At 45.9% G+C, this 23843-nt stretch overlaps 1 protein-coding gene and 1 pseudogene across 1 annotated transcript in view; one reads left to right on the top strand and one right to left on the bottom strand.

Annotated features, from left to right (window-relative positions):
• cdkal1 (CDK5 regulatory subunit associated protein 1-like 1) overlaps positions 1-23843 on the top strand; it is a 387515-nt gene that overhangs the window by 109914 nt on the left and 253758 nt on the right. Inside the window, exons 6-7 of the mRNA XM_061253309.1 lie at positions 993-1041; positions 11183-11303. Coding sequence (XP_061109293.1) covers positions 993-1041; positions 11183-11303 — 170 coding nt within the window. The remainder of the gene's footprint in view (positions 1-992; positions 1042-11182; positions 11304-23843) is intronic.
• Positions 21546-22629, bottom strand: LOC133126684 (uncharacterized; annotated as a pseudogene).

Genomic DNA, 23843 nt, shown 5'->3' with positions numbered 1-23843 from the left:
TCGTGACTGATCTCTCCATCAGGCTTGAGGCTAATCACTCGAGCGACCTTGCGGGCGACAGGCATGCCCCACCTCTGGCAATTTAGTCTCTGTGACAATGAACGTGTATCATCAGAATCCATCAACGGCATCTTTTTTTTTTCCCCTCATAGAATCTGTCAGGTTTTCTCTGTCACAGTGACTGCCTTTCCCCATAAGCAACCAATTAGAGCCGTAATGGCTCCCTCCTTTGTCGTTGGGGGTCTTTAATTGCCTAATAATCCTGATAATTACAATACTGATGCTGTCAGGAAGACATCATCCGTTGACTGACTTCCATATTTATAAACAGGGACATAAGTCATGGGAGTGAAGGTGGTTGCCTTTTCCCTGTCGACATTTAAATGCAAGGTATGGCTGATGGTAGGGACAGAATTGTTTGTTTAGGGGGCATTGGACTTGGAATCCTTTGTACGACATTGTGGGACACACGGTTTTTAAATGTGTCTGAAAATATCCTGCCCAATAAATGGACAAAATGTAAAATGATGAACTGTAAGACGATGTGAGGTTGGCTAAGCTCAAATAATGCAGTCTAACCTGCCTTTCAGTTGCCGGTTGTCTGGCTGCCGGGCTTCCTGTGTCAGTGCTAAGGCGCCTAAAACACCCACTAACACAAGCCAGGCAATTTCCACTGCGTTCTTTGACTGCTTTAGTATTTTAAACTTGAAAGACACACAGGCACACACAGACACACGCAGGCACACCCAGACACACACATGTATGGCCCAGAATATACGTTTCTTTTAAGTAGTTGTGTAGAGGGGTTCAGGGCAATAACAGGACAGTTCGGTGGGGATTCCGTACCGCCTCCCAGCTGGTCCCCAGCATCCCAGTCTTTCCTACGGAGCTCACGACAGTTCGGTTACGGGGAAAGGGGTGGGGGCTGGAAGATGGATGCCGAATCTGGGTGTCTGCACACCTCTGACGTGAGCCCGTCTCCCCTGTCACAGGTGCAGCAGATCGACCGTGTGGTGGAGGTGGTGGACGAGGCGGTGAAAGGTGAGTCTCTCAGCACCCTGCGGACGCGGTCACACACTCATTCACAGCTAACTGCCGCGCGTCTTCGTTTTCATTTCCCACAACGCCATCATGCGCTCCTCCAGTACGTTTTCAGACTTAAATTGGTAAAACACGCCCGCCTTGTGTCTGATAAAGGTGTTGGTACCGCATTTCAACTGGGATATCTCTGGCAACACGAGAAGGAACAGACAGAATTGTATCGCAGTGTGAAGGAAACTTTAATCTGCTTTGATAAGTTTTTCCTGAGAATTGTCTGATGTTGCCGGTGATGAATGCCTCTCTGCCTCTTCTCGTCACCTTGTGCGGGTTGTCGTTTGACACAAGGCTGGTGCTGAATGCTAATCTCTGCTGTTTGGAGGCCGCTATCCCAGCTAACGCAATTTGTTCTCGCAATGTTACTGGAATGTTTTGTCAGTGTTATAACATTGCCATTGCATGGCAGCAACATTGTGGGAACATTTTGTGTTAGCTAGGCAGTAGCCTTATTTTCTCTGAGTTTGCTTTATGCTGCCCTTTCTCATTCCTGAACGAACACAGCTTGTGTAAGCGTCTATATCTAATAGGCCCATAAAGAGATAGTCTGTATGTGAATTGGGCCTGTTCAACAACAGCGGCCCCACTTGTCTCCATCATATATCCAAATATAATTTATAAAGTCTTTTAAATATTTTTTACCAAATGCCACCCAGGAACAGTAAACCAAATGACAACGGAATCCTTGAGCCGGGTCAACACAGCCCCCCTTTTAAAGAACTGTTACCCCAGGGCTGCGAGCCTCACCTCGGGTGTGTTAAAATTTTCATGGCGGGTAAAACCCCTGGAAGGTGGTTCTCTGGTCGGCCTCGCCCCTCTTGCCCTGAGTTTGTGGGTTAGAGGCTGAGACTAGAGGCTGAGACGGGCAGCTTCTCCCGGTCGTTTGGGTCCAGTCCCTGCAGCGCTAAGACACACTGAGACTGTGTGGAGGCAGAGCCTGTCCAGCGGATAATAGTCGTGTGCTTAATTGGGGCCTTGGCTCTTGTGTTTCGTCTGGATGCATGAGAGCGCATGGCTTTATTAGCCTTGCTTCGGAGGGAGCTGGTGTCCTTTTTGAAACCCCTCAATGCCCAATAAATGACTAATTGCAGAAGTTAAACGGTCCGGGAGCCAATTTTGTTACACGTTGCAATGATCTTTAAAACTGTCACTTCTTTATAACTGTATGAGCTGTGTGAGCTGTAGGGATTGTTTTGTAGTTTGCTTACTGCGTGTGTGTGTGTGCGTGTGTGTGTGTGTGTGGTGTCTTTGCATGTACTCCTATTCTGTTTTTGCGGTTTGAGTGTATACTGTTTGAGTGTGTCTGCATGTCTGCATGTCTGCCTGTCTGCCTGCCTGCCTGCCTGCCTGTCTGTCTGTCTGCCTGTCTGCCTGTCTGCCTGTCTGCCTGTCTGCCTGTCTGCCTGTCTGCCTGCCTGCCTGCCTGCCTGCCTGCCTGCCTGCCTGTCTGTCTGTCTGTCTGTCTGTTGTGTTCTCTAATTCTGTTATTGCTGTAGTTTGTGTGTATACTATGAGTGTGTTGGTGTGCTGTATTGTCTTTCCACGTGCTGTACTGTAAGTCATGTCAGAAGCATGAATGAGCAATGGTCTCTGGATTTTGGTCGTATTTTCTTAAGTAGGGTTTGCAAACGCGTCTGAATATTCAAGCTCCTTATTTGGGAATTTAATATCCCTGTCTGGAAATGAAGGCCAGCCATGATGTAATCACAAAACGAACCCCTCAGCTATTTATTAAAGCCAGATATTCGATTCATAAAGGGCATTTAAGGATGACGACCCACAGTGGCTGTTGTTCTTTATTTCTCCGCATTTCTTTAAAGAAACACGGGCTGCCGTAGAGGTCTGACCGTCTCCGCTGTACGCACGTTCCTGAGACGTATCGGAATCGCTGGGTTTACAGACAGTTGTGACGAGCCGGCGGAGGGAAATGGTGCCTCCTGCCTTTGTGATTGCAAAGGTCACCAGAAGCAGAAGCAGAAGGTCTATCACACATTTCTCAGAGAGAAAAAGGAACGGCGGTCCGAGACGCTCGGAGAACGCACCAAGCCCGACCCCGAGCTTCTCCGTCTGTAGCGGAGGCAGGGTGAGACGGGGGGCGAAGGGATTATAAGTTTCTCTTCCGTGCGCATGTTTTATTCCGTTTCTTTTCGGACGACGTTTCCTCTCGCGACCGGCGCCGGTGTTTGTCTACACGCATCAGAAGAAACATCTGTTGTGTCAGCGCGAAAACGCGGGACCCCTGGGTTAATTTTCGCGAAGGCAGATCCATCTGGTAATCGGGCGCCGTCCCCCCTCTGCGATGTGATTTATTGCGAACGGGAGGCTTTCGGCGGGCACCTGCCCCGGAGCGACAGGCGGCTCCGCTCTCTCCCAGCCGTTTCCCGCTCCGCGTCCGCGGGGCCCTGCCGGAGAGGACGCACCTCGTTTCCCCCCGCCCCGCGTCTGGGGACGCTGCCGCCGGCGTTCAGCGGGAGAGGCCTGCGTGCAGTCCGGTTCACTACGGCCTCTCTCACCGAGCACGGCCTTTCTGTTACGAGGCTTTCTGTCTCTCTCCTGCCTTGCCTCCACCACCCCCCCCTCCATGTTCTGAGCATTCTGGCTTTCAGGCGTGTGGTGCGAGATATATTTATTCGTTTTAATTTTTACTCGCAAAGCCAACCAAAAAGCGAATGATTATTAACATGCATACAGTGAGGTTCACTTGCATCCTGTTTCTTCCCCATTCTGACATTTGGTCTGAACAACAGCTGAACCTCTTGACTATGTCTGCATGCTTGTATGCATTTAGTTGCTGTCACGTGATTGGCTGATTAAATGTTGCCATTAACAAGCTGGTGTACAGGTATAACTAATAAAGTGCTCACTCAGTGTTTATGTTGTGTCTGCGGATACATTTACAAAATAAAAAAAATCCCATCAGTTTCCTTTTTCTTTTTTCGGTTGTGATGTTTTTTATGGCAAATCAGTGCCCAGCCTCCTTTTGTTCCTTCTCATAAAGCACGAGCAGGTCTGTGGCCTGTGGCCATGAGGAGCCAATCCTGACCCCCGCCAGGCTTACCAAAGCACCGCATCACAAAAGAAGGGAAAGGGAAGGGAAGGGAAATGGTCTCCAGAATCCAGCAGTGAGGCATGACGAGAGCCGAGAGCAAAAAAAAATAAATGAATGAATTAAAATGACGGTTTAAGAACGGTCCTCTCTCTGGCTTGAGAATGGTTGTCAGTTCGAGAGTTACATGGTGAAGAAAGCCACCCCTCTAAGCCCTCTCTTCTTACATGGCAAAGTCCAGTATGGAATGCCGACCCAAATGTGGGAAAACCACTGGGTCTGCAAGGGGTTTTTCCAGATAAAAAATGGCCCAAGACTGCAGCTAGTTTTCACGTTTCATCCAGAATTATTACACATACCTTTTCCTTATTTGGGACACTGCACACTTGTGGTTATTGAGAGCTTTTCCAAGCCCTTGTGGTCATGTGGCCCCTGTCTAGCACATACAGTGGGGCAAAAAAGTATTTAGTCAGCCACCAATTGTGCAAGATCTGCCACTTAAAAAGATGAGAGGCCTGTAATTTTCATCATAGGTATACCTCAACTATGAGAGACAAAATGAGAAAAAAAAAATCCAGAAAATCACATCGTCTGATTTTGAAAGAATTTATTTGCAAATTATGGTGGAAAATAAGTATTTGGTCAATAACGAAAGTTCATCTCAATACTTTGTTATATACCCTTTGTTGGCAATGACAGAGGTCAAACATTTTCTGTAAGTCTTCACAAGGTTTTCACACACTGTTGCTGGTATTTTGGCCCATTCCTCCATGCAGATCTCCTCTAGAGCAGTGATGTTTTGGGGCTGTCGCTGGGCAACACGGACTTTCAACTCCCTCCAAAGATTTTCTATGGGGTTGAGATCTGGAGACTGGCTAGGCCACTCCAGGACCTTGAAATGCTTCTTACGAAGCCACTCCTTCGTTGCCCGGGCGGTGTGTTTGGGATCATTCTCATGCTGAAAGACCCAGCCACATTTCATCTTCAATGCCCTTGCTGATGGAAGGAGGTTTTCACTCAAAATCTCACGATACATGGCCCCATTCATTCTTTCCTTTACACGGATCAGTCGTCCTGGTCCCTTTGCAGAAAAACAGCCCCAAAGCATGATGTTTCCACCCCCATGCTTCACAGTAGGTATGGTGTTCTTTGGATGCAACTCAGCATTCTTTCTCCTCCAAACATGACAAGTTGAGTTTTTACCAAAAAGTTATATTTTGGTTTCATCTGACCATATGACATTCTCCCAATCCTCTTTTGGATCATCCAAATGCTCTCTAGCAAACTTCAGATGGGCCTGGACATGTACTGGCTTAAGCAGAGGGACACGTCTGGCACTGCAGGATTCGAGTCCCTGGCGGCGTAGTGTGTTACTGATGGTAGCCTTTGTTACTTTGGTCCCAGCTCTCTGCAGGTCATTCACTAGGTCCCCCTGTGTGGTTCTGGGATTTTTGCTCACCGTTCTTGTGATCATTTTGACCCCACGGGGTGAGAGCTTGCATGGAGCCCCAGATCGAGGGAGATTATCAGTGGTCTTGTATGTCTTCCATTTTCTAATAATTGCTCCCACAGTTGATTTCTTCACACCAAGCTGCTTACCTATTGCAGATTCAGGCTTCCCAGCCTGGTGCAGGTCTACAGTTTTGTTTCTGGTGTCCTTTGACAGCTCTTTGGTCTTGGCCATAGTGGAGTTTGAAGTGTGACTGTTTAAGGTTGTGGACAGGTGTCTTTTATACTGATAACGAGTTCAAACAGGTGCCATTAATACAGGTAACGAGTGGAGGACAGAGGAGCCTCTTCAAGAAGAAGTTACAGGTCTGTGAGAGCCAGAAATCTTGCTTGTTTGTAGGTGACCAAATACTTATTTTACCGAGGAATTTACCAATTAATTCATAAAAAATCCTACAATGTGATTTCCTGGATTCTTTCCCCCCATTCTGTCTCTCATAGTTGAAGTGTACCTATGATGAAAATGACAGGCCTCTCTCATCTTTTTAAGTGGGAGAAATTGGTGGCTGACTAAATACTTTTTTGCCCCACTGTATTTGTGCTCTCTTGTTGAAGTAGTCTTCTTCGCCCCTCAATCCGCTGAGACCCAATTGTCCTTGCTATTTGATGTAACATGCTCTCAAGTCGGTTGGAGGCATGGTTCTCTCCCCATCTGGTTAGCCCTGCTTATGTAATCTGACCACCCGTAAGAACCTCTTCACTGCAGTAGCGACCCACACGTTTGGGCAGTAAATTGATAGCGTATTGATTTTCACAGGTTACGCTCTTCTGCTGCTATGTTGGCCTCCTGCTGAGTACTGGCCATGACGATGGTAGTCTGACAGACCTTTGGGAGGGGTGTGGGTGGTGGTCCACTGCTAAAGTAATGTGATGCACGCATCAGTTTGTTGCAGTTTCACACCGAGGACTGTGGTTTGATTCCTGGTCTGAGGGCGTGGGGTGGCGGGGGGGGGGGACTCACAAGGGGGGTTAGTGAGATCGCCGCACACAACAGAACCCCGGGCACCTCGGAATCACAGTCGTGGGCGGAACAATGTGCCTTGGAGAAACTGAATAAAATGTCATTTTTAAAAAAGCCATTTGTTTGCGCAACTTTTTGTGGGTGGGGCATGAACTTTAGACCCATTTGAGGTTATAAATCGGGTTGTGATTCAAACTAAGGATATGGCAAGGCTAGACGGGTGAAATGAGTACTTACAGTGCAGTCTGAAAGTATTTGGGCAGTGGTACTCTGTACTCCAGTGCTGTGGATTTCAAATGAAGCAATGAATAATGAGGTTAATGTGCAGACTGTCACTTCATTAATTTCAGGGTATTTACATTTATATCAGGTGATCCGCGTAGGAATTGCATCACTTTTTATACATTCGGGGACCAAAAGTAATTTGACAGTTGGCTTCTTAGCTGTTCCTGATTAGTCAGGTGTATTCAATCACTTCCTTTGTGCAGGTATAAGAAAGCTTTCAGCATCTAGTCTTGATTCTAGGCTTTTGATTGCCTTTGGAGTCTGTTCTTGGTATTAGCAGAAATTGCCAGAGAAGTTTCCAGAATGGAGTGACAGATAGAAAATGATAGAACAGGTACAGTGGTGTGAAAAAGTGTTTGCCCCCTTCCTGATTTCTTATTTTTTTGCATGTTTGTCACACTTAAATGTTTCAGATCATCAAACAAATTTAAATATTAGTCAAAGACACACAAAATGCAGTTTTTAAATGAAGGTTTTTATTATTAAGGGAGAAAACAAATCCAAACCTACATGGCCCTGTGTGAAAAAGTGATTGCCCCCTAAACCTAATAACTGGTTGAGTCTCTTACAGCGCTGTGGAGGAATTTTGGCCCACTCATCTTTGCAGAATTGTTGTAATTCAGCCACATTGGAGGGTTTTTGAGCATGAACCGCCTTTTTAAGGTCATGCCACAGCATCTCAATAGGATTCAGGTCAGGACTTTGACTAGGCCACTCCAAAGTCTTCATTTTGTTTTTCTTCAGCCATTCAGAGGTGGACTTGCTGGTGTGTTTTGGATCATTGTCCTGCTGCAGAACCCAAGTTCGTTTCAGCTTGAGGTCACAAACAGATGGCCGGACATTCTCCTTCAGGATTTTTTGGTAGACAGCAGAATTCTTGGTTCCATTTATCACAGCAAGTCTTCCAGGTCCTGAAGCAGCAAAACAGCCCCAGACCATCACACTACCACCACCATATTTTACTGTTGGTATGATGTTCTTTTTCTGAAATGCGGTGTTACTTTTACGCCAGATGTAATGGGACACACACCTTTCAAAAAGTTCAACTTTTGTCTCGTCAGACCACAGAGTATTTTCCCAAAAGTCTTGGGAAACGTCAAGATGTTTTCTGGCAAAATTGAGACGAGTCTTAATGTTCTTTTTGCTCAGCAGTGGTTTTCGTCTTGGAACTCTGCCATGCAGGCCATTTTTGCCCAGTCTCTTTCTTATGGTGGAGTCATGAACACTGACCTTAACTGAGGCAAGTGAGGCCTGCAGTTCTTTGGATGTTGTTGTGGGGTCTTTTGTGACCTCTTGGATGAGTCGTCGCGGCGCTCTTGGGGTAATTTTGGTCGGCCGGCCACTCCTGGGAAGGTTCACCACTGTTCCATGTTTTCGCCATTTGTGGATAATGGCTCTCACTGTGGTTCGCTGGAGTCCCAAAGCTTTAGAAATGGCTTTATAACCTTTTCCAGACTGATAGATCTCAATTACTTTCTTTCTCATTTGTTCCTGAATTTCTTTAGATCTCGGCATGATGTCTAGCTTTTGAGGATAATTTGGTCTACTTCACTTTGTCAGGCAGGTCCTATTTAAGTGATTTCTTGATTGAGAACAGGTGTGGCAGTAATCAGGCCTGGGTGTGGCTAGAGAAATTGAACTCAGGTTTGATAAACCACAGTTAAGTTATGTTTTAACAGGGGGGGCCAATCACTTTTTCACACAGGGCCATGTAGGTTTGGATTTTTTTTCTCCCTTAATAATAAAAACCTTCATTTAAAAACTGCATTTTGTGTTTACTTGTGTTGTCTTTGACTAATATTTAAATTTGTTTGATGATCTGAAACGTTTAAGTGTGACAAACATGCCAAAAAATAAGAAATCAGGAAGGGGGCAAACACTTTTTCACACCACTGTATATGTCTAGCAAATACAACCATTTCAGGCTTCTTGAAATAGTTTTTGTCCACCATTGACACCATAAAAAAAGAACCGCACGCTCATTGGAGAACCTGTTGAAAGTGCGATGGGGAAGGCTTGACCTTCCTCTGTTATCCTTCCAGTTTTTACCCACACAAAACGGCACACGGTCACGTTTCGTGTGCAGATAAGCATGCGTGAGGCATCGATTAAAGGGCCGTCTTTGTACCAAGGCCTCAGAACGATATTAATGGCGCACATTATTAAAAAACGGGACACGATTTGCATCTGTGAAGGAGGATGATAATATGCCCGCGTAAGGAATTGAACCAGATAATGCATTCCAGTCCTCTATGTGGAGTAGGCCTTTTAGGAAATGAAGGTTTCACTGGATTTGTCACTTCAGAACATACGTGGGCGGGGGGCTGGGGAAGGGGGGGAGGGGGAGGGGTATCCAGCTGACAGAAATGACAGATGCTGCTCAGCGCCTATTCTCTCTCCGGGGCTCATTTTGAAAAAGGGGTGCGTTTAAACGCTTCCCCCCTGGTCCGCCGGTCCCCCGAGTGAGGCATCGACTGGTGTTCTCGCAATCACACTCTTACCTGCCGTATGAAATATTAATGGAAATGTAGTTGGGCAAGGGGCAGGTTCAGTCTCTGGAGCTCTCTCTGTTTATCTGTTTAAAAAAAGGAAGACGTGTGTGTGGGTGTGGGGGGAGAACACAATGGTTTCAGATCCATGACTTCTCACTGAACCAATGAATCAGAAAATTACTTGTTATACCTCTAGCATGAGCTTTTTTTTTTTTTGGCCCAATTATTTGCTTGTAGATAGGCTGTGTGAATTATTTAGCAAAATGTTATTAGTTCACGGCACATACTTCTGAATGCATCAAGCGCGGGGTAGTAATTAAATTCTCCCTGCGATGCGCGTGGTGCGATCGGACTGCCGCGTGAACTTTTGACACAATCAAAGGCATTAGCCGCCTTGTTATCGGATTCATCTCCCGCACTGCTTTATTAAAAAGCGCAGAAGAAAGTCTGGGCACTTATGAGAGATCCTTGCGGGTCGGCGAACATTTGTTCTGTTTCTTACCCTGTCTACCCCCCTCTCCCCCACCCCACCCCACCCCACACCCTCACCCGAGCACTGCAATCCTAGAGGAAGGAGTTGCAGCCTAATCGGTCTTTATGGCCGAAATCGGTTTACGTCTTGTTAAAGTCCGAAGGGTGAGCGGGACCCAGGTTTTGTAGCGTTATCAGTCGCCCTCTCCATATCCCTGTAAAATAATTACTGCTCCTGGTCAACTCTGGTAAACACATTTATTGAGAAGGGGCCAGTGACACAAGCTTGGCTCGCAAGCCGTTAAAATCATTTATTACCCGGAGCATCTCGCTCAAGAACCCTGAAATTGAATTTTGGGTTTCGGTACAGATGTACTGCTTCATTGTTCAGTTGCCTCAAGGTGACGCTCGGCTCACCTGACGTGTTTTTTTTAGTTGTTTTTTTTTCTCATACAAAATGAGCCGATGATAGAGAAGGAGCCACTCGTACATACTAAGCTAAGAATCATGGGAAATGCGGTTTCCCAAAGGCTATGGTTTCCTCGCTACACCCCGGACATACCGCAGGAGTAACTGTAGTTTGTACTGTCAGGCTACGTTTTGGGAATGGGCTCGACCCTGGAATGGGACTGCGCTTATTGCAGGTCGCCAGTCCACGTATGTTGTGGAGTCACGTTGCGTGCCTTTCCCGGCAACATCGCTTGGATCCAGCCCGAACTCTGAACACGTGTACAGCACTGCATGTTCGGTGAAACGCAGAGCACTTGAAAACCACCCAAGTGCATCATTTCTTCCCTTACCTTGAAAAAATGGTATTGAAGAAGTAACTGTAGGTGAGTAGGTGAGCACTGTGTTGTGGAGATGACGTTTCAAGGGCACCGCAACAAAATGTCCCCTCTTCTTGCATTGTACTGTGTTCATAGGGCACGATATTTAATTTTCGTTGCTGCTCCATATACATTCCTTCCATTTTCACTGCAACTCACGTCCCACACAGCGATGAAAAGAGAAAACCACACTAACGCTTTTTCTCCCTCCTCCCTTGACCATAAGTGCTCTTGTCTGCATGCACGGCTGTTATGGACCGGCCCAACAAATACCACCATCCGTAGATCTCTGCCAAGTTGTTCTTCCTGTGAGAAACCCTACCAATTTGCCCAAGGAGACATTTCAGCCTTTTGTCCACTAACAATGTAAATAATCCCCCTCTGCTCCCACTGCATTGCAGGGAGCGGGTTGGATTGGGGGGGTCGGTGTGCATTAGCTCTGGGTAATGTATTCTGGTGAAGTGTTATGACTAGTATTTATATGTTTCATTTGAAGGTCACTCGGTGCGCCTGTTGGGTCAGAAAAAGGATAATGGAAAGCGGTTGGGGGGAGCGCGATTGGATTTGCCGAAGATTAGGAAGAACCCACTGATAGAAATCATTTCCATCAATACCGGGTAAGCTGTTTTCAAAAACCTTGCTCATAAAATATTCAGCATCACCTGAGAATTCAATTTCTCTCGCCTTCCCGCCGACATAGCTCGATGTCGCGGCGGTCTCCGTGCTTCCCCAGGTTCTCCCTTTGAAACCGAAATGATCTGAACCCCTTGGGGCTTTTGATTGTATCAGTTTCAGACTGTGTGTGTGTGTGTGTGTGTGTGTGTGTGTGTGTGTGTGTGTGTGTGTGTGTGTTTGTGTGTGTGTGTGTGTATGTGTGTGTGTGTGTGTGTGTGTGAGAAATCTGTTTGCTTTCCTTATGATTTTCTCATCGGGCTACAGGTCCCTCCCAATATTTCAGGGCTGTAATTGGATTCCTCTAAATTCAACGCAAAAGTGATTCAAACAAAAGGTGATACAAACAAGAAGCAATCTTGACTTTAAATGAGTGTGACAAGCCTCATTTTTGAGACTACAAGTCAGGGTCATTGCTGTGAGACACTGGGAGAAATCTGACATAGATATTTGGTGAATAGTGACAAATTAAATAAAAATAAAAATAAAGTGAGTTCATTCACAGTCTTTATACGAACACAGTGTACCCTATCCCAGTTCATTAAATGCTGCACATTCTGTTGTATGGGGACAGCTTTTGACTTTTAAACAGGCAAGTAGGTCTACCTGTAAGACCGTGCCTTTTTGCTTCCAGTTTTGTTTCCATTTAAGAGTTACCGAATTCCATAAAACTTTCTGAGCTTGTCACTTGTCTGGTGGCTGCCTTGTGCAAAAGAGTCTGGAAAGTTCTTGGTAAAGGAACAGTTTTCCTTCAAGAAGAACCTGATCACGCATTCCCTTCCGCAGAGCTCAAACAAGCATCCTTCTGGTGTCAGGAGAGGGGTTGTGGGTTGAATTTGAAGGTGAATTTCATCAGCAAGTGCAAAATTGTCGAAATGCAACGCATGGTTCTCGTCCCTGATAATATATTGCTATTTATCTGAAATGGGGGAAAGGGCTGCTCACTGTTTTATTTGATCAGTAGAACTACAGGAGTAGCCTCAGTCTGGGGAGGTAAGAAAGTAGACGCAGGGATTTCCCACGAGACTTACTCTGACTGGCTCTCTCCAGGGCTCTCAGCGGAGGAAAGTTATAATAAGACGGTTGATTGAGCCCCTCAGGCAGACCACAGGCCCTTAGACGACCACAGGAATCGCACTTGCGCAGTGAGATGAAGAGCACACCGATGATGAAATCCCTCCCTGCCTGGTCGACGTTCAGGCCAATTATGTGCCAACCCGCGGGGCTGCTGGTGGGGACAGCTTTCCACTGGAAAACCTTTCCTCAACAACCAAAGAATCACTAAAATCAAATTAATTACAAAAACTGTGCCTGGTCCCCAAGAAAAAAAAGCCCCCCCTGTCCTTTCCTGTTTGACTGAAAACATGCACACACTGACAGCGAGGAGGCGGGCGAAGGTCAGGACCTGCTGCTCGTGGGCAGAGAACGCGGCATTGTGCCGAGAGAACAGCCAGTTCATTTTCGGTTTCCTGCGCAGAGCTGCGACCCCTGACCCCCACGGCCGCGCTGAGAACAGTAGGGGCCCTGTAATTCGGGAGACCACCACCTGCACGGCTCTTAACCTGCCTCCGCGGACCCCTCAGACCTTTGAGCCGGAGAAGGGGGTCCCGGGGCGAAGGGGCCCAAGGCCATCAGTATTCCTGCTCATGTTCCTCTCCAGCCGGGCGACCTGGCCTCTGTGTTTATCGCTCTTCACCGCAGGAGCCCCCTCTCGGCCAGCCGGCCCTACCCGCCCTTTGTTTTTCTGATTTCCGCAGTCAGCCCTGTCCAATGCATTCGACGCGACACCCTCCTCGCCACAGATTGGACTCATCTCTCCCGTAAAGCCACTTTGTGTTTTCTATCCATCCCACCTACCCTGCCTCACCAGCCCCTTCCCCTTCATCGCTGAAACTCATAGACACCACCATTGCCCTCCTCCAGATTCAGATTTGGTAAATCCTAAATCCAATTTAAAAGTAAATAAAAGTTATCTTTTTAAGGCCCCCTTCCTTACTTTTTGAGTACACCTACAGGGCTGGCACGCATCCCAGCCCGGCGTCTTCGGGGAGCCCGCCGTGCACACCCTCCTGTCCTCTGTACGCAGTAATGGATCCTGGCCACAGCAGGTTTCAGGGCAGATACGGGGATGTAAGCATAAAATGATCACTGAAGTATGGAACCCAATTTATCACTCTGCTGGCTTGTGATTGTGTTCTTATTTTCCGAGGTGTAAGACTCTGAAGGGCTGTTCGGGTTATGCCTTTGAACTTTGCCAGTATCCACTTTGACCAGAGCTCATATATCCAGACCCCTTGTACCTATATGGGTCTGTCATTTCCAATTACAGCAGTAGGCCAGGAACGATAAGAAGAGATGGGTCTCTTTAAAGGCTACGTTTAAGAGGAGCAGCACTTCCTCTTTGGAGAACCTGGGTGCTCGCCGCTTGCTCTTCCCTTTAAAAATAGCTTCCCCTCCCCCTAGTCCTTTGGAGAATCCTCTCCCTCGTTAACTGGAAATTAAGTGCACCTCATCACCGCATCTGCACGACGGCAACAGACGCAGCGTTTTTCCGAGGTAGCGGGGAGGTCATCTTGTTATGCATTCAGATGTCGTATCAGGGGATTCTGTTGGTAAATAATGTTGGTTTAAGTGATTAGAGGTCCCCCGGAGACTGTGTTCCCCCATGTCTGGGGTCAGGGAGATGTCGGTGTGAGGCTTTGTTTCGAGAGTGACCTGAGAGATTAAGCCAGGATTCAGTCAGCTGAACTGAAATTACCCATCGCAAAAGTCAGAAAAGCTAACGCTGTACGGTACGATGAGTCTAGAGGAATAGTTTTTTTCATGTCAGTTTGTCACCACACCCAGGAGAAGAGTAGGGGACCAAGGGACCGGCTCCTCTCGCTTTGATGTTGTACCTTTAATCTTTGAATTTGTACAACAGCGAGATACAAATTCCCCTGCATAACAGCGGGTTAATTACAACCCTCTCTCTGGGCGCCAGTTAGACAGAATTAGATGAGGAGATGCCTTGACGCAGGTAAGATTCCTGCAGTCGCGGTGTGTTGTTTTGGGACACTTCTGTTCACTTTGCTCTTTTTGATTAATTATCATAATTAAATCCAAAAACTGTATGTGGAACACTGTGTTTGCAGCAATTCAAAATTTTACACAGGGGACATCTTCAGAGTAGGATGCTAGATTTGAAGGTTTAGCAGCCAGTTGTTTACTTGAGTGAGACTGTCGTCATTGTAAATATAGTGGGGGAAACTTGGATGACCTCAGCGACTAATGTCATTATGATTGCTGTTGGCATATACAGTGGAACCTCAGAGAACCAAACACATCAGGGATGAAGGTCGTTCAGAACACTGAAATATTTGGAACTCGTTTTAGGAAATTAAATCAGTTCAGTTTATTTTGAATCATAAGAAATCAATAACCTCAATGCCATTTGCCCCAACAGTCGTGGTCGTATAAAGTGCAGTCAATTAACAGTAGGCTAAACTGGTAAACTTGTAAAATAGCCGAATCAGAAATAAATCTGTATCGTGGCATTGGCCAAAGCAACAAGGTTCACATTTGTGGATGAACACCAATGGTAAGCGAAAGTCGCTATTTGCATTGGCTGTAGCCATCAGTGTGATGCGATCTTTCCTGGATTTAAAATGATTTGCCTGCTTCTCGCTTCCGTCCAACAGCAAATTTTGTCCTAGTTTATTTTTTATTGGTCTTCTGCTTCTGTAGCCTATCCACTTAGAGGTTTGTTGCGTTGTGTGTTCAGAGATGCTGTTACAATTGTAACGAATGGTTATTTGTGTTCGTCACCTTTCTGCCAGCTTCGACCAACCTGGCCCTTCTCCCCTGACTTCTGTCATTAACAACACATTTTTGCCTGCATAACTGCTGCTCACTGGATGTTTTTTGTTTGTCGCACCATTTTCTGCAAACCCGAGACTGCGCGTGAAAATCGCAGAGATCAGCAGTTTCTGAGACACTCAAACCACCGTGTCTGGCACCAACAATCACTCCACAGTCAAATTCATTTAGATCACATTTCTTCCCCTTTCTGACTTTTAGTCTGAACAGCAGATGAACCTCTTGACCACATCTGCATGATTTTATACATTTAGTTGCTGCTGCATGATTGGCTGATGAAATATTTGCATGAACAAGCTGGTGTACAGGTCTACCTAATAAATTGCTCACTGAGTGTACATCATATCATGGAAGCTAGTCCTGCTGTTTCAGCTTGTCTTTAATTTTATTCTTCCGATTCCACAGCCAGTTCAGTTGACAGGAATTTTGGGTTTTCTGAATTTCAGATCTCTGAGGTTCTACGGTACTGTGCGCAGATAGCAGTTTGGCACATATTCTGTATCTTTTTTTCATCTGTGCTAGAGTAATTTTCATATGTGAATGATCAGGGACATCACACCTTGTAAGTGCGAGCATGAACGAGAAAGCAGGGCTGTCATAGACAGGCCACATTAGCACGTTAGCGCACACTGACTCAGTGACTGGTGCAAAGTGCATTTTTTTGGTCGTTTCAAGCGCGCATCCACAAGCGTGTAAACAAGTGCTCTCTGCTGCTTGAGCGTATCACTGCATAAATTAGCGTTTGTTTTTTTTGCCACGTATTAAAATTTATGCAGGGAATAATCCTCCTCCTCTTAGTCAGGCTGTCATCCCCCCTCTTTTCCTCAGACTGAGTTGGGGAGAAAAAATATTTTCTGTCAGGAAGGACGCTGTTCTTCTGTTCCCATCCTGACCTTACTGTTGTTTTCCGCAATCCCATTCAGTCAGGCAAGAGGTGGACTGTTACCACAGCACATTGCCTACTGACAGCCTACATCATTTTAACAATGAGACAGACACACACCCAACCTTACCTTTGTATTCAAATCGATTTAAATGCAGTGGCGTCAATCATACAGCACAGTCATATTTTACTTGCTATCTGTGTGTCTCTGATTTTACAGCCAAATGCAGAAATCGATCGAGACGTACAATGGTATGGCTATTTCTCCGTAATTTGAGTGCATATAAGAGGGATAATTTTCCTACTGAGCTTCTGAGCAGTTCCTCTTAATCCCTGACAGCCTAATATGGTCTGATCAGTGTCAGCGACTAAATGGTTATGCCACTCATCCCCGGTCCCTGCTATGCTCTGACCTTTTGAACTACTGTTCCTACCTGTCACCGAGGCTTAGACTCCAGCCTGACCTTTCCTTTTGTTTTGCAAATCCTCCAAGCAGCCACAACATGTGTACAAACAAAAATGAAACTTCACTCCCCTCACCCTCAACAAAAGTTTAATCATATAAACACCAACGCAAAAATGAAACATTAAAGGTACATTAGGTCATTTCAGACTTCTAACAGTCAAGAAAGTAATTGCAGCAGTAAACACCCTCAAACCACAAAACTGTTTATCCCACCCCTTCTCTGTGAACGCGCTGACATTGAAACGCCATTGGCTGTGGCAATTAGAACCAATTTTCAACCAATGACCTTGAATTATTGTAGAGCTATACAATGTTTTGGTACAGTGCCGGCCCGTCAACTGCATATTTTGAAACCCGAATTTAAGGACTATAAACACAGGCAGATGGTGAGTCAACATGTTAGTGAGCCTTTTTCAATGATAGGATTTACAATGGTCTTGTAACAATGTTTTAACACAAAAATCTTACCTATTGTACCTTTAAACTAATTTGGCTGTACATTTTGCATTATAGGAGAGCGTTTGATCATTTTTCCACCAGTTAAGACACTCATGTATGTCAGACTGAAAAATACTGCTTCAGTGTTCTTGGATGATCACGTAAGACCTCTGCTTAATGATCGGGGGGGTTAGAAACAAAGCCCGGCACCAGCGAGGAATGGGTGTGAAACGGGAGTGTGCTGTTGGCATGGTGACCATTTAGTTTCCTTCCACATCACATGCATTGGTAAGAATGGGGGGACAGGAACCTGCATTGTGGGGTACAAAGCTTGTACCCACTTATTTGTAATTGCCCTGCCTTGCTTTTACCCGGTATGCTTCATACTGTAATTATTCACCTGAATTTTGGACTATAAGTTTTACTTTACAAAGCACCAAATTCCTACAACCGCCTTCATAAATGAGCCCTTTGTTGTCTCTTCATTTGAGTCCTCTGCAATCCACCACACTGATTGAATAAGGACTCCTTAACTTCAAGGGGACTAGCCTGAAATAAGGAACACTGGAGCATGGGAAGCTCTATATGTACAATACACAAACGGCGATGTCAGTGCAAATAACTTTTGTAATAACACCCCTTGTGCAATAAAATATGTTAAATTATGGAGTAATTGGATATTTGATTTGTCTTGTTGTGACTGTGTTTTACAGTATGTCATGTCCCCCTTGTAACATTTTTTTTTTCTCTCAATGGGGTACTCCTGGTTAAATGAAATAAATGGCATGCTTTTTTTGTGGAAAAGTTGACTCCAATTACAGCTGGACTTGATTTTGGACTTGATCATTCGTAACCCCCAATTCAAGAACTTGGAAATCATTGACGTGGCATACAGCCGCAACTTTGGCATACTTGGAGCATAGTTGTCTGATCTCATCTGAAAATGGCTAGTGTGGGTGCTTGCTTTCGTTTAGGATTAGCACCAAGACACCTGACACTACTTGTCAAGGTCTTGTTGAAGACTGATTGGTGAATTAGATGAATCAGGTGTTCTAATGCTGGGGTACAATGTAAATCTAAGGGTCTTCACTGTTGCTAGCTGGATTGACCTTGATTTTGCAGACTGACTAGCTTCTGTGACAGTATGTTAGTTTGCTGGTTTAAGCAGGGAGTCCCTTATGGCATTTGGAATGGTGTGTTTTCTAAGACCGAAAATCATTCTCTGCATGAGCTCTGCATTGTAAATACCTTCAACAATGTGGCTTGAACATTGCACATTAATAGGATGTTGGGCTACCATTCATGGCCTGCATGCGCTGGCTTGTGGAATTCTGCAGTTGGATCATGACGCCACTTTTCCGAGACTCGTGCTTGGTGGATGGAAGCGGAAGAAGGCGTTTTGGGTGCCACTCCATACCATTACGGGCCATTTCACTTCTGAAACGCTGTTGAGTCCTTTTTTTGTTCTCTCCCTCTATATGATATAGGAGAGTATCATATCACATTAAATTTGAAGCAGAACTAAGAATAAACATCAGTGGGTTTGATTCAGAGCCTCAGAGAAGCTGAGGTAATCTGAGACATGTCTCTGAGTCTGAAATATCTCAGAAAGCTCAGCGGCCTCCGATCCAGCCCTTTTTCCTTCCCCGTCCCACCCTCTCCTCAGAGCCCTTTCCCAGGACAGGCTGATTCTCTCTGGGAGAATCGGAGGTAGTGCCGGGGTCCTGTCCTTAGATGCACTCCACAGGGCACTATTTCCACTTCAGCGTTGCCAAACCACGGCGATGGTGATGGAATCACATTTTCTGAATGTTTGTGCAAGTCTGCAGAAATCAGAAGGGCAGCGGCACCAAGGCTTACTCATCGGCCGTAAATAAGTTTGAAAAATAGTGGTCTGTCCACAGGGGCCAGATGGTGGCAGATGTTTTAACCCATTACCTCCGTGTCATTTCGGGGCACTCTTGATTTATTAAAACATTTTTAATAGGGCTTTTGCCTCCAGATCAAAGGTAAATATGTGAGGTTTTTTCCCCATGGTTCTTCATTTGAATGTGTTGCAGCGTTTCCTGTTATTGATGGCCCTATGGAGTGCTATCCTCTATATGAAGGATATAGGTGTGCAGTAACACCAAATAGATATTTAGCAATAATAAAGATTCAGGAAGATAAACTATTTTATTTTATTTATTTATTTTTTTGCTAGTTGCCATTGAGACCACAGTATAAATTGATGGATTAGCCTGCACAGTTACTGTAAACTTCTTTTTATTATTCTCATGTTTTATTTTCTCAGCTTGAGAGCTGGTCTTGCGGCGGTGATCTGTTTGCACTCAGTCACCCTGTGCTGACGCCGAGGCCTGACACGTGCAACGCTCTGCCAGCCTGTGTGGGATCTCTGAAAACTTCTCCACCCACCGCCTGGCAACTTTACCCCTCCAGCTAATGGACAGCTGCGAGAGTCACATGCCGGGGGCTGGCCAATTGCACACCATGTGTTTTTTTTCCTATGAAACCAGCTTTAAGCAGGCAGACAGACACGGTGATTCCAGATGGCAGGGTGTAGATTTGTACACATCGCATTTGTTTTTCCGTTCACTGCAAAGTTACCATAAGCTTCCCTACAGCAGCTTTCCGGCTCCGAGCTGCACCGCCTCACCGACTGCGTCAGTTTGAAGAACACTACAATGTTTCACGCTGGGCTTTCATTTTATACAGTTAAACGGAAGTGGAAAACCTGCCCGTTTGAACACATTCTGAGTTACACAATGTGTTGTCTGGATTTAAAAAAATAAAATAAAATGCGTCTTAGGGGAAAAATAAGTCTGAAAATGTAAAGCTGAGGTTGAAGTCATGTTTTAAACAGTGACGGAATTAATTATGGTCAGTTTGTTTGGGCTTGTCAAATCCTGAGGATTTTCTCAGGGTGTTTCACCGTTGAAGTATGGCCACTTGCAGTCAACTGAGGTCGCTTAAAACGTTTAACTGTGGAAAGTTTTGACCAGATGACATGTCCCTCTCCTGTTCAGCAAAACACTTTTCAGAAGTGCTTTTCAGTTCAGTTCTTCTGTGATTACGCAAAGTTAAATGTGGCTTCACGTCAGAAAAAAAAGACCTCACATTTCACTACCGTCACATGACCACGGACGGGGACAGTAAACCATTCATCTCAGGGCCGCTGGCTGGCTCCAACTCTGCGCGTTTCATTTAAATATTAAGGAGAGTACATTACATATTAAAACAACTGGTTTCGGCCTGTCTCAGACCAAAGACTTTGTGCGCTGTCAAAAAAATATAGCAATTTTAATTTAATTTTCTTTTGAGGTAACAGTGACATCAGGGCTGACATTTGGAGGCTGGTTAGATAGAGCTCTCTTTGTTCCTGGGTGAAACTGCGTTCCGCCATCTCCGCTACTCAGACACACTATCAGTCATTCAGTTCCTACTTATCGCCATTTCAGACCTTTCCCCTGGCCTCGAGCCCTGCTTTATTTGGAAAGAACATTATTAAGCATTATGGGATTTTTTTCACTCCCTCTGTCAATCCTCAACCCCCACCCCCGCTGCCACCCCATCTTCCCCTTCACCCTTTCTTAAATGGCACAGCCTTTAAAATCATTTGTGATGTGAGCAAACTGTTTTTTAGAGCAAGGGATGAAATGTGCTGTCCCCTTGGCATGTTTTAACATGTTTTTAACAAACCTATGGGTAGCTTGATTCCTGCTTTGATAACGAGCGTGACTGAAACATGGGTTTGTTTATAATGTGTGCGTGGATGAGGTCTCTACGCATCTATGATGTAGTCTGTCTGCATGTGTAGATGGATATATATGTGTAGATGGCAAGTGAAAGCAGTTTTGAGAATGCAGAAGCCAAGTTCACGAGCGCCACCATGTTGTACAATTTGGAGAGAGTGCAGGGCTGCTGAATGTAGCTTCTCTGCTAAGTGTGTGAGAGAGTAAATCTGCATTGACACAAACTGTCCCTGGTTCGTCCACAAGATATTACTGCATTGTCCTAATAACACATTAACTTAAAGAAAATAATGTTGCTTGCGACTACATCTACACGTGTGGGGAAAAATGTACTTCATATTTTTACCTTATTGTTACCATTGACTGTGAGGTCTGTAACACAGAAAAATACAATAGAAAGTCACACACAGGTTACATTGTTGGGTGTAGCCTTCATAAACATCCATTTTTACATTACATTACATTATTGGCATTTCGCAGACGCTCTTATCCTGAGCGATGTACAACAAAGTGCATACCCATAACCAGGGATAAGTTTGCTGAAAGACCCTAGAGGGAAGTACAATTTCAACTGCTACCTGTACAACAAAGATAAGGACGAGGGCCAATTTTTTATTTTATTTTTATTTTTATTTTTTTGAACAAAGAAACAAACAAACAGAGCAAAAGTGACCAAAGTTAACTATCCAAACACTGCTTACCTAGCCAACTAAAAATACCGATACACAAAGCAAGTCACAGAGACAACAATTAAGGTTCACAGGGAGGTAGGGAGGGATGGGGAGAGGTGCTGCTTGAAGAGGTGTGTCTTCAGCTTGCGCTTGAAGGTGGGGAGAGATTCTACAGTTCTGACCTCAACGGGGAGTTCGTTCCACCACTGTGGAGCCAGAACAGACAGTAGTCGTGAGCGTGAGGTGGAGGTTTGGAGAGGGGGAGGTGCCAAGTGGCCTGTGGAGGCTGAACGAAGAGGTCTGGCAGGGGTGTAGGGTCTGATGATTTTTTTGTAGATAAGCTGGGGAAGACCCTTTAACTGCTTGGAAGGCTAGCACCAATGTTTTGAATTTGATTCGAGCCATGACAGGCAGCCAGTGGAGGGAAGTAAGCAGGGGGGTGACGTGTGAGTATTTGGGAAGGTTGAAGACCAGACGAGCTGCTGCATTCTGGATGAGTTGGAGGGGTCTGATGGCGGACGCTGGGAGGCCAGCCAAGAGGGAATTGCAGTAGTCCAGGCGGGACAGAACCATCGCTTGGACCAGGAGCTGGGTCGAGTAGGGGGTGAGAAAGGGGCGGATTCTCCGTATGTTGTATAGGAAGAACCTGCAAGACCGGGTCACCGCCGCAATGTTCTCGGAAAGGGACAGTCTGCTGTCCATCACCACGCCGAGGTTCCTTGCACTGGGTGACGGCGTGAGTGTGGTATCCCCGAGGGAAATGGAGAGATCCAGATGGGGAGAGGTATTAGCAGGGATGAATATCATTTCAGTCTTGCCTGGGTTGAGCTTTAGATGGTGGTTGTCCATCCAGCTCTGGATGTCCCTCAGGCAAGCAGAGATACGGGCTGAAACCTGCTTATCAGACGGCGGGAACAAGACGAAGAGTTGGGTATCGTCCGCGTAGCAGTGGTAGGATAGCCCATGTGCAGTGATCACAGGGCCAAGGGAGCGAGTGTAAAGAGAAAAAAGAAGCGGGCCAAGGACTGAGCCCTGGGGACCTCCTGTGGCGAGGGGCCGAGGTGTCGATACCCAACCAGCCCAGGCAACCTGGAAGGAGCGACCAGAGAGGTAGGACTCAATCCAGTCCAGGGCTGTGCCACAGATGCCCGTTGCTGACAGGGCAGACAGGAGGATGGAGTGATCCACAGTGTCGAAGGCAGCAGAGAGATCTAGAAGAATGAGGACAGAGGAGAGGGAGGCTGCGTGTGCGGCATGGAGTGACTCACTGACGGAGAGGAGCGCAGTCTCTGTCGAGTGGCCCGATCTGAAGCCAGACTGATGGGGGTCTAGCAGGTTGTTGTTAGAAAAGAAAGAAGAAAGTTGAGTAGAAGCGGCTCGTTCTATAGTTTTAGAAAGGAAAGAAAGAGGAGATACCGAGCGGTAGTTCTGGATGATGGAGGGATCCAGAGTAGGCTTTTTTTAGCAGTGGAGTGATGTGGGCCCTCTTGGAGGATGCCGGAAAACAGCTGGAAGACAGGGAGGAGTTGACAAGGGAGGTGACAAATGGGAGAATGTCAGGTGTGATAGTTTGGAGAAGAGAAGAGGGGATAGGGTCACGGGCACAGGTTGTAGGGCGGTGGCAGAGCAGGAGTTGAGAAACATCAGAGTCTGTAAGGGGGGAGAAAGTGGAAAAGGAAGGGATGGGCCTAGAGGGGGGGATGGGCACAGTGAGGGGGGCGGTGGTTGTAAAGGATCTGCGGATGACTGTGACCTTCTCATCGAAGAAATCAGCAAAGTCATCAGCAGCGAAGGAGGACTGAGGAGGAGGAGGCGGTGCATTTCTACATGGGAAACTGTGGGATACGGTGTCCATATGAGAACAAGAGTTATAAATGATGTCAATGCTTCTTCTTGGATGCGGTTTTGTTTTTGACCGTGTTGGAGGGAGCAGACACACGCGCTTGCTGTTTGCGTGTATTTCAGTCCTCCTCTCTGGGAACCGTGCTCCTGCTTTTCAAACAAAGGTCAACATTAACATGTTGCTGCTGGCCAAATGCTTCATGAACTTTTCCCTGGAAAACCGCAAGCATATGATGGCCACGTGGACCCTTACTCCATGCCGGAACGCTGGCATTGTGCCTTTTCCGGGAGAGCACACTGTGGGTACGGTGCAGGGTTTCTTCAGGCAGTGTCACATACTGTAGTTCAGGTAACTCTCAGTCATTGGCCCAAAGGAAATCTAAGCATTTAATCAGTTTCTGTTTAAGAAAAAAAACTTGTTTATCAGATTATTTTTAAGGCTTTCATTTTTTGTCAGGGTAATGCAATTTGACATACAAGAGTATTGTGAACAAGCAAGTTCCAAGTCCCATTTTCCGAAATACTGAACTTACACAAAAATGTGTACATTATCTGCTGTGTGAGCTCCTCATAAT

This window comes from Conger conger, chromosome 1, assembly GCF_963514075.1.
Source record: "Conger conger chromosome 1, fConCon1.1, whole genome shotgun sequence".
Taxonomy (NCBI): Eukaryota; Metazoa; Chordata; class Actinopteri; order Anguilliformes; family Congridae; genus Conger; species Conger conger.
The sequence above is the reverse complement of the archived record's forward strand: the minus strand, read 5'-3'. Positions and strand labels throughout refer to the sequence as shown.